Genomic DNA, 11,684 nt, shown 5'->3' on the forward strand with positions numbered 1-11,684 from the left:
AGCATGCTGACATCACTGATAATAAACAGTGTCGCTACCATGGTTTTACCTGCTTATTGTAAGTCACTTTGGATTAAAAGTGTCTGCTAAATGCCTAAACTGTAACTGTAAACTGCATGGTAACAGCCGCATGCTGAAACAATACCTACATCACAAACAGGTATTGCACAACTGGACGTCAATGGTGACTATTCTGCGCAACGGGCACCGGTCTGGGTTCTCCAACATTACTTCTGAGACTCCTAAATGCAGTCCCTCATATACTGTGCACAACCCCCCAGTACACACGACTAGTTATAATGTAATGGCTGTACCTCACACTGTTTACATGTCTGTCCAATAAAGTATCCAATCAATCAACCGATGGGAACGGCACCTGAACGTGCAGGCAAAGAAGCCAATTCACTGTCCAACGCTTAATGGTCCACGAAATGGTTTCTCTTAATAAACAGGCATGTTTGAAGCACTGCGCAGACGCTCTGATCTTTGCCCGTTGGGCTATCGAATCAGCCTGCCGTCCATTTTGAGAAAGCTATGATGTGGTTCAAACCAAAAAGCGGAGATGTAAGCTGCAAAAACCATCAAGTCAAACGAAGCCCCTAGACCTCTTTCGCGATGAGCACTGTGCCATAGGTGGAATCAGAGGCGTCAATTGGGTATGGCAAGGTGTGGCAGCTGCCATACCTTGGCTCCAGGTAGGGAAAACAAATAAAATGTACTTCTTGAAATAATAAAATAATATTATCCACTAGGGGTGTAACAATATACATTTTAACAGCGTGTAAACAGCTGTTTAACATTTTAACAGCGTGTAAGCATGTATCGTGATAGGCATCACGATACATGGTTGACGATACGATACATGGACGATATTGGTTCATTCATGGCGATACGATACGATTCAATTCAATGATTTAAAATTGATATAGTAACTATTTAGCAAAGGAATGAAATCTGTGTAAAACGTGTAAGAAATCTATTATTATGGAAGTAAACGCTGTGATTATCTAGCAAATACTTGGACATTATATTTCAACACACATGGACAAACCCACCTTGACATGAACACAGAGATTACACACATTCATCGATAGCCCAAGAGTAGACATATGGAATGGAAAGGTAATTAGACCCCTCTTCTTCATTTTCCTTCTAAAATTGCCAAATACAAGGCACAAATACTTAGTTTCCATACAATCAATTATTTGCATTGCAAAACGATTCGATACCGATTACCACATTTTAAAACGATGCGATACAAAGTCAAAGCGGTACGATATTTTGCTTTTGCAAACGACATAGTAGATCACTGCAAATTAAAATCGATGTTTCGATTCAGTTACTATATTGTTACACCCCTACTATCCACTGATAGTAATCATCATCATCATCATCATCATCATCATCATCATCATCATGCCTGTTGCTTGCTATAAGGTATGGCAACATGACAGGTGTCATGCACACACGCGAAGGCGCGCGTGCATGACACCAGTCGTGTTGCCATACCTTAGCTTTTTGCTGAACGGATGCCACTGGCTGGAATCTGGGCTTTTGTTAATTGATCTCATCGAGTTCTGATGAGGATGACACTCGGGACATCCTGCCACCTGATCCTGCGTCCGGAGAGATCATGGGAACGGATCAAGTAGCCTGATCCAGACTGCCTGTCTGTCCATCACGGCTTGACACTCCTTCTGTTCCTCTGGGGGAAGGCCACCGGCCCGGCATGTGGCCTGGTGCGTGCGTGCATGCCCGTCACCACGAGCGAATATGTGTCTGAGACAGGTGGTGTCGCACCAAATTCTGGGCCCTGGGTGCAAGGATTCACTCACATCAAGTTGTGCTTTAACTATTGAAAAATAGCAGATCTACAAGCTCACATCGTGGCACCGACTCGGTGCCGCGCTGCGAGCTTGTAGATCTACTATTTTTTTTAAATCGTGAAAATGTGTGCAAGGTCTTGGAATGTCTCAAATCCTTCTAAGGTTTTTTGAAAAACCTATGTTTCTATGTCAGTGGTGCTCAAACATTTTCACGTGAAGGACCCCCAAAATGATATGTAGTTCGTCACGGACCCCCCATCTCAAAATATTTAGTACCAGGGACTTTTCACGACTTTTCAGAAATCTTTCAATAACTATAAGTATAAGTATAAAGTAGTTAAGGCCCCTCCACCTTGGGCCCTAGTATCGCAGTCCCACTTTTAACCACCTCCCTTGTGACGCCCCTATGCGGGCTCGTACATGCATGCCAATCACCAATGAGCGACTATGTGTCTGAGTGCCAAAAGAGAGCAACAGAGCGTGCGTTTCGCGGCCCGTGTTGCCATACCTATGATGTAACTGGACGCACGCACGCTGCGTGTTCACAGCGCGCGTTGTTGCTGAGCATGCAACAATTGCAACACAAACATACAATATCTCTGTTTGCCTCTTTCTTGAGCGTGACGGCATGTGAATATGGCCACTGCAGGTTGGCCTAAGACAAAGCAGTGTGTGTTCTTTCACAGTGTCTGTAGATTACCACACAACCCTATGCAGAGGGGAAAGAACTGTTAACAAACACCCAGCCAGAATACAAAAAGAAGCCATTGCCCTTATGTCTTCACCAAAAAAGCCTGCATTAAATCGCCGTTGTCGGGTGAAAACCTTGTATTTTCATAACCGTATAGTTTGGCATTTTTCATTTTAAAAATGATTTAAACAAGTGAAAACAGCCGATCTGCAAGCACACAACGCCTCGCGCCGCGAGGCGTTGTGTGCTTGCAGATCGGCTGTTTTCACTACTTTTGTGCGACGGGCTTGTACGACAAAGCAGGGCTTTACTTTGCAGAAAAATGTACAAATGTGAAACTTGGAGATACAAGGTTTCTCGCCGACAGCGACGAAACGTACGTTTTCCGTTTAACATGCACTAAACAGAGATCAGCTATGGACTATGATCTACTTGTTACTCATCAACAACTCATCCGCAACAAGGAGGCAAGGGGTTCAGCTGTTTGCGCGAGGAAAATGTTTCGACAAAAGCCTCGGCCGAGAAGAGACGTTTCGGGGGTGTGACTGGGACAGTGAGGAGACTGACAATAAAAAGAAAGACAGCCCGTCACAGGGCCGTATCGCTATCAAGGGCGAACGGGGGAAGGAGGCATGGACAAACCCACCTTGACATGAACACAGAGATTACACACATTTATCGATAGACCAAGAGTAGCTATACGGAATGGAAAGGTAATTGGACCCCTCTTTTTCATTATCCCTCTTAAAATTGCCAAATACAAGGCACAAATACTTAGTTTCCATACAATCAATTATTGCATTGCAAAACGATTCGATACCGATTACCACGTTTTAAAACGATACGATACAAAGCCAAAACGGTACGATATTTTGCTTTTGCAAACGATATAGTAGATCATTGCAAATTAAAATCGATTTTTCGATTCAGTTACTATATTGTTACACCCCTACTATCCACTGATAATCGGGGGGAATCTCGCTCTTTCGAACGACCGTCATTTCGACTAAGGAGCGTCGGGAGGGTTAGCGACTCACCCCACGGAGGTTAGGTTTAGGTCAATGGTTAGAGTTGGGTGTCGAACAGATGACACGTAGTAACAGCGAAACGCTCCCTGATAATCATCATCATCATCATCATCATCATCATGCCTGTTGCTAAGGTATGGCAACATGACTGCGCGAGTGCGCGTGCATGACACCAGTCATGTTGCCATACCTTGGCGTTGAGGTTTCCGGCCGACAGTGACGAAATGTTCGGGGACGTGCCTGGGACAGGAGGAGACTTGACAATAAAAAGAAAGACAGCCCGTCAGAGGGGCCGTATCGCTATCAAGGGCAAACGGAGGAAGGAGGCATGTACTTCAACACAGGGGCCTCGGGGTCTCCTGAGCCCGTCCTCCTCTGTGAAAGCGCTTCAATAAATAAAGACCACCACGTGAAATACGGCATGCTTATGCGCATCATAAACAGACAAATACGACCTAATGAAGGCATTTGGATGCGAGAGACGCAGCCACCGGTGCTGCTTTTGGAAGCGTATATGTATTAAGCCGTGTAAGCCGGGAAACGCATTCATAACGCGCTATTTTATGCTTTAACTATTGATAAAAAGCAGATGTACAAGCTCACAGCGCGGCACTCGGCTTGTAGATCTGCTATTTTTTGAAAAATCGTGAAAATTTGTGGATGTCATGTTTGTGGATGTCATTGAATATTTTGACCCGAAACCTGTGTTTATATGTCAGCGGAGCTCAAACCTTTTCATGTCGAGGACCCCCAAAATGATATGCATTTGGCCACGGACCCCCATCGGGCAAAATTTGAGTTACAAACGTTCGCTTTAAAAACACAAACATTCAAAGATTTGCACCCATTTTGAACGACTTTTCGAAAATAGCAGAGCTACAAGCTCGCAGCGCGGCACTCGGTGCCGCGCTGTGAGCTTGTAGATCTGCTATTTTTTTCAATAGTTAAAGCATTCAATATCAATTCTAGGCCCAAATGGCTTAAATCTGGTCCGGTAACATAAAAGTATAGCCTGGGAATTATGACAGCCATAAAACGAAGCATTCGCCGTGCAACTAAAGCTCGTCTTAATATGAAATACGCAGACCCTCGCATGTACACAGTAGCATGAAATGAAAGTGATGCATCTGACAAAGAAAACTCGTTTGGAATCAACGAGTACCGATCTGCCATTAAGGTTTACTGGCCATGCCATTTTCCTTTCCCCCCCCCCCTCCCTTATGCTATCAGCATCAATTATTCAATATCCTTGAGTCTATATCTCCTGCCATTTAATATAGAATAAAGTCATGGACGATACAGGTAGCTTTTTCTAAGTGGCCTGTGGTTGATTATGAAGGGAAATCGGGTCTACTCTGCATTTAAAAAAAACGTTTTTTTCATCACCGGGGAGGGTATAAGACAGTGTTTCTCAAACTCTCAAATTCCAAGGTCTCCCCTTAACTCTGACTGTGTACAAATGGAACCAAATGAACCCTGACGGGTCCAGTTGGTTCCATTTCTACACTGTCAGAGTTACAGACTTGCATGGGTCAATTTAGACCCCCACTAAAGGAACCCACAGAGTCCCTGCAATCCACTTTGAGAACCACTGGTAAAAGAAATGCTACACAAAAATTACAATATTATCATAATAAAAAATAACAGTGGTTTTCAACCAGTGGTCCTTGAGGGGGTTCCAGGTGGTCCCCCAGCGAAATGATGGAGAGTTGGTAACCAAAAGGACCCTTATACAGCAGATCTTTAGAGTGTAAAATGAAACCAAATTGGTCCATTTGGTTTCATTTCACGCTCTGCATTAAGCTACTTAATTTACAAGTCTACATAATTAGAGAATGTAGAAGAATTGTTATGTTGATCAACGTTGGCCTGTTATCTGTCCTATGGCACCAACATCAATACAGCATGGAATTGTGGACACAATTTTATCCAACGACAACACAATATTCTATAAATGCCTTGGTTCTGAGAGGCTGAATGTCATCAAATGGTGGTCCGTGGCTCAAATGCCCAATAAATAATGGACCTTGATATGAAAAGGGGTTGAAAACCACTTGGTATATGAAACGAAATGGTCACAAAAATATTTTATGCTTTAACTAGTGAAACATAGCAGCGTGGCACCGAGTGCCGCGCTGCGAGCTTGTAGATCTGCAATTTAAAAAACAAATCATGACAATAAAGATCATGACAAGTCTTCGACTATATTGACCTGATTCTATCAATTGACTTCTAAATCCTTCTTCTAAATCAGCGGTTCTCAAACTTTTTCACGTCAAGGACCCCCAACATTACATGCATTTGGCCGAGGAGCGCAGACCCCCATCTCAAAATATTATGCATCAGGGACCCCCACAGAAGCAAGTAAAACAAAAGGTTGAAAGCCACTGGTATATGAAATGAAATGGTTAAAAAAAAGAAGGAAAAACATGATGAGGGGGGTAACTCTCCAGCTAAATGAAGGAGTGGACCCCCTTTATACAGCAGATCTTTAACTCTTGAGAGAGTGTGACAAATGAAACCATTTAAACTCACCCTGGCATATTTTTTTTGGGGTGGGGACATTATTTCATGCTTTAACTAGTGAAAAATATAGCAGATCTACAAGCTCACAGCAAAGCACAGCTGCGAGCTAGTATAGATCTGCACTGTAATGCCTTTAAATCGTGCATTTTAAACCATATTTCCAAATCACCCTGGCATACTTGGAGAAAAAAAATAGTTTATGCTTCAACTATAGTGAAAACAGCAGATCAACAAGCTCACAGCGCGTTGAGCTTGAAGATCTGCTATTTTTTTTTATCATTTTAAAACCATATATTTCCAACTCACCCTGGCATATTTGGAGAAAGAAAATATTATGCTTTTACTAGTGAAAAACAGCAGATCTACAAGCTCACTTGTAGATCTTTTTTTTGTAACCATTTTAAAACCATATGTTCCAAATCACCCTGGCATATTTGGAGTTTATGCTTCAACTAGTGAAAAACAGCAGATCAACAAGCTCACAGCGCGGCGGCACCGAGTGCCACTGCTGCGAGCTTGTAGATCTGCTATTTCAAACCAAAATCATTTTAAAACCATATGTTCCAACTCACCCTGGCATATTTGGAGAAAGAAAAAAACATCATTTTACGCTTTAACTAGTGAAAAACAGCACATCAACAAGCTCACAGCTATTTTTGTGTAACCATTTTAAAACCATAATTATGTCCAAACTCACCCTGGCATACTTGGAGGAGTAGGGATCCTCGAACAGCGCCCAGATCTTGGGCTGCCAGGTCTTCCACCAGCCCTGCTTGCGCGCGTCCTCCGCCATGCACAGCCGCTTCAGGTCGCCGTCCGCGCCGCCCAGCGCCGCCACCTCCTCGTCCGCCGCCTCCGGCTCGGGGTTCTCGAAGCTGTCCAAGGCTTCCTCAGCATCCCGGTGCTGGCGGTAGTTCATCCAGCAGCACGCCTCCACGTCCGTCTCGTCGATGCCCCAGAAGGCGAGCTCCTCCTCGAACAAGGGCCCGCACACGTCGTTGGGGCAGTGCAGCTTGCCCGTGCGGTAGTAGTTGAGGATGAACGAGAACACCGTGGGGTGCCGGTCGAAGAAGAACTCGTCGGCGCGCGGGTCGTAGTCGAAGTTGCTGAAGGCGTCGGGCTCCGTGAGCCACGAGAGCCGCGTGCCGGGCAGCGTCTTGAGCGTGCTGCGGTACGTCTCATGGCGCACGCCGCCGCAGTTGATCACGATCTTCTCGCTTTCCGACGGGCAAGTCATGTCTGCGCTGTAACATGCTTTGCCGGACGACTTGTTCCCACCCTTGCGCCCTTTAAAAGAAGATACACACACCGAGCTGAGCATCTAGAAGAGAGAGGCACGGGGAGAGGGGTAGGGGAGGGGGAGGGGGGGGGGAGAGGAGAGGAGGAGGGAGGGAGAGGATGCTGAGAGGATGCCAAAGGGTGGGAGGCGAGAGGAGGAGGAGTCTGCGGAGAGAGAGAGAGAGAAAGAGAGAGAGTGAGAGAGAGAGAGAGAGAGAGAGTCAGAGAAGGGCAGAATTTTAGCAGGATGCTTATAAGATGTGTGCAGTGGCGTCAGTTCAGCAAAAGCTAAGGTATGGCAACATGACTGATGTCTTGCGCGCGACACAGTCATGTTGTCATACCTTAGCAACAGGCATTTTTTTTTCACCCCTGTAGCCAAGGTATGGCAGCTGCCATACCTTGCCATACCCAATTGACGCCTCTGGATGTGTGTGTGTGTGTGTGTGTGTGCGTGCGTGCGTGCGTGCGTGCGTGCGTGCGTGTGTGCTGTGGAGAAAACAGCAACATTTTCTGTTATAAACTGAGAATTACGGTGCACACATACAGCAGTGTTTCGCAAACATTTTCATGTCGAGGAGGACCCCCAAATTGACACTTATTCAAAAAGATACGCCAGGGACCCCCAGACGATGTTTTATCATGGCTCTAGCAGTGAATCTCAACCATTCTAATTTCAAAGACCCGAAGTTTGACATGCATTAGGCTATGGTCGGACCCCCATTTAATGTAGCCAATTAGGCTATGATTTCTATTTTCTATCTCTGGGACCCCAATTTATCATTTATCATCATCAATGTTAATGTTAAAGTGTACAAATACGGGTCCATTTGGTTCCATTTGTAGGCTACACTCTCTGAGTTATAGACCCATAAGGGTCCATTTGGTTCCTAACTATCTATCATTTAGCAGGGGAACCCCTGGAACTCCGTCAAGGACCCCTGGGGGTCCCGGACCCCACTTTGAGAACCACTGATATACCGTTGTTGCCTATTGAGATTGGGCAAGCTGCCCAGATCACACATGTCACACGTCTCAAAATTCCCAAAACACATGAAGCGTCCATGAACAGGATAACAATAAGTTGTTAAGTGACCCAAGGGATGGGACGATAAGCGATATTATCGTTTATCGTGATAAAAATAAACACTCAATATCGTGGAGATTTGTGAAATCGTCCTCCATCATGCACTGGACTCAATTCACATTTTATTTGCCGAGCTGCATATCCGGTACCATTTGAACCCTCTATTGTTAAAAGGTACTTGATACAGTCTTTTTTTTCACTCTCTAACAAATCTCTTTGCCAAAGAATATCCGATACAAGCTCACAACGTCGCTCTGAGCTTGTAGATCTACAATTTGTTTTGGCAAATGTTCCGCCCCAGCCAGGATAATGGATGCTGGGGATATTTGGATTATCACGATTGTATTGTAAATCGCGATTTCTTTGGTCACAATAATCGTGACATATGAAATGTTCATATCGTCCCATCCTATAGTCTACAACCTCCAAGCACATCAACGTTCAAGTCCCCTAAAACCACTGAATCATCACTTAACCATTAACGCTCCTCCGCGTGTCATTCAACCAACGCAGGTCCCCATTGTTATTCCTGCAAGCATTGATCCAGATTCAATTTGGTTCATCCAAATCCTCTCTCTAATTAGGCCACTGTGAACCATGGGAAAGAGGCGAGGGGGGTGAGTATAATATCGTCGTCGCCGTGTGGAAACCTTGTATGTCCAAAACCGTTCACTTTGCATTTATTGTTTTAAAAAATGTTTTAAATAGTGAAAATAGCCGATCTACAAGCACACAGTGTGCTTGCAGATCGTCTGTTTTCACTAGTTTTGTGCGACGGTCTTGTATGATGAAGCAGGGCTTTGCTTTGCGCAAAAAAGGTACACATTTGAAACTTGGAGATACGAGGTTTCGGCATGTGTTGCACGTGAGCGCGTGTCAGGAGGAATCGGGAGGGGTGCGTGTGTGCGTGCGTGCGTGTGTGCATGCGTGCGTGCGTGTGTGTGTGTGTGTGTGTGTGTGTGTGTGTGTGTGTGTGTGTGTGTGTGTGGGGAGGACAAGAGAGAGAGAGGTGGGAATAAAAATGAGGAGAACGAAAGTGAGAGAGAGAGAGAGAGAAAGGGGAGAGAGCAGTGGTGTCAGTTCAGCAAAAGCTAGGGTATGGCAAAGATGGCAGTCCCCATGGAAAAGAGGCATTACATTTTGTATAACACTTAACAATAATGCATTGCACCTGTGGAGCTGACCTGTAGAACCTGGGAATATATCATTTTGTCAAGATGGGGAGAATACAAGAGTGGAGAATATAATTCTAATACCTTGTTAAAGTGACTGTCACGGTGCAGCCGTGCCCTATACATACATGCATACACACACAATCAAGGACCGTGCACACACATCTCACAGCGGAGTCAACCTGATCAATTGACAACCAGCTGGATTGGAAGTGACAGTTCAATGGTGTTGCATATATTTGTACAAAGGACATTTTTAAGTAATTTAACTGAATGAGTTTAAATGTGTAAATGTGGGTTCATTGTCACTGAATGTGTTGGTCACCTGTCTCTCCTCTGCAGTGCTGGCAATCCTGTTGATTGGAATGGGCCAAGCACTGTAGAGGAGGAGGGGTGTCTGTTCTGGTTATTTTGTATTTGTTTATTGTTTGTGTTTGGTGCCTGAAATATTTATGGAAGGATATTTATTGTAAATGAGTTAAAGAAGCACAGGTAATTGTATATCAACTCATGGGCCGTGGTTTGCCTTGTTTGAGATAATTGATTCAATTATTACTTTTGTGCTTGGTTTGCCCCACCTGTTTAAGAGCAGGCATGCTGCAGGTGAGGGGAGTTCAGTATGTCTTGAGGCTAGTAAGAGACAGCATCAGGGGAGAGCTGCTAGGGGCCTCATGGAGGCATAGCCTGAGTGCAGTATCTCAAGTTCCTGTTTTGTTGTTTTTCTTAAGTTAGCTTCAAGTGTTAATTTCGGTTTCCTAATTTTGGAACGTTTCCTTTTGGCCAGTCTTTATTTTTGTTTGTACTGTCGCCGGCTTTCACTGTCTGTGTCTTTGGGGAGGTAAATAAAATACCAACAAAATGTACAAATGGACCTGTCTGCTTTGTGGAGCCTCGTACCGTCGACCAGCCTTTCCACATGTGGTGTCAGAAGAAAAAGTAAAGGGACAGTCCACAGTGCATCCAAAGGCAGCAGCAGTGGCAAGCGGAGGCCTCAGAGGAAGGGGGGCCACACAGGGACGAGAAAAGTGTCCAGCAGTGATCACCGCCTTTTCCGAGGAGGCTACAGCGTCCAACCTGGCCAGGAAGTTCCAGATGAAGGAAGGAGAGAGGGAGCAGCAGGAGCGGCAGCTCGGCTTCCTCAACCACCACAGCACCCAGCTCCTGGGAGCATTGCGGCAACCAGGGCGAGGCCAAGTGTACCTGCTCAGCGCGGCAAGGAGTGTCGGTGGCAGCGACAGGTCAACGCGGGCAGCAGGATCAGCGGCAGCACCGGTGCCAGGGGAGATCCAAACATGGTGGGCGACATGGACACCAAAGCCAGAATGAGGTGGTTCCATGTCATGTGATTGTTCAACGTTGTGGCCCTCCACAGAAAGGGGTTTGAACTGCAGCAGACTTCTTTCGAGGACGCCACATGGGGCGTCATTTGAAGGGGGGGGAAATGTCACGGTGCAGCCGTGCCCTATACATACATGCATACACACACAATCAAGGACCGTGCACACACATCTCACAGCGGAGTCAACCTGATCAATTGACAACCAGCTGGATTGGAAGTGACAGTTCAATGGTGTTGCATATATTTGTACAAAGGACATTTTTAAGTAATTTAACTGAATGAGTTTAAATGTGTAAATGTGGGTTCATTGTCACTGAATGTGTTGGTCACCTGTCTCTCCTCTGCAGTGCTGGCAATCCTGTTGATTGGAATGGGCCAAGCACTGTAGAGGAGGAGGGGTGTCTGTTCTGGTTATTTTGTATTTGTTTATTGTTTGTGTTTGGTGCCTGAAATATTTATGGAAGGATATTTATTGTAAATGAGTTAAAGAAGCACAGGTAATTGTATATCAACTCATGGGCCGTGGTTTGCCTTGTTTGAGATAATTGATTCAATTATTACTTTTGTGCTTGGTTTGCCCCACCTGTTTAAGAGCAGGCATGCTGCAGGTGAGGGGAGTTCAGTATGTCTTGAGGCTAGTAAGAGACAGCATCAGGGGAGAGCTGCTAGGGGCCTCATGGAGGCATAGCCTGAGTGCAGTATCTCAAGTTCCTGTTTTGTTGTTTTTCTTAAGTTAG

At 45.2% G+C, this 11,684-nt stretch overlaps 1 protein-coding gene across 4 annotated transcripts in view; it reads right to left on the reverse strand.

Annotated features, from left to right (window-relative positions):
- Positions 1–7,413, reverse strand: part of LOC308303301 (voltage-gated potassium channel KCNC1-like) — a gene marked incomplete at both ends in the record, with an annotated part of 104,369 nt that extends 96,956 nt beyond the window's left edge. For 2 of the 4 annotated variants that reach the window (XM_080747641.1, XM_080747642.1), the window contains one exon: positions 6,769–7,413. In XM_080747641.1, coding sequence (XP_080603767.1) covers positions 6,769–7,392 — 624 coding nt within the window. The remainder of the gene's footprint in view (positions 1–6,768) is intronic. The other 2 variants (XM_080747640.1, XM_080747639.1) reach the window with 1 other exon arrangement.
- Between the last annotated feature and the right edge of the window lie 4,271 nt (positions 7,414–11,684).

Source organism: Nannobrachium achirus (genome assembly GCF_963921795.1).
Source record: "Nannobrachium achirus genome assembly, chromosome: 18".
Lineage (NCBI taxonomy): Eukaryota > Metazoa > Chordata > Actinopteri > Myctophiformes > Myctophidae > Nannobrachium > Nannobrachium achirus.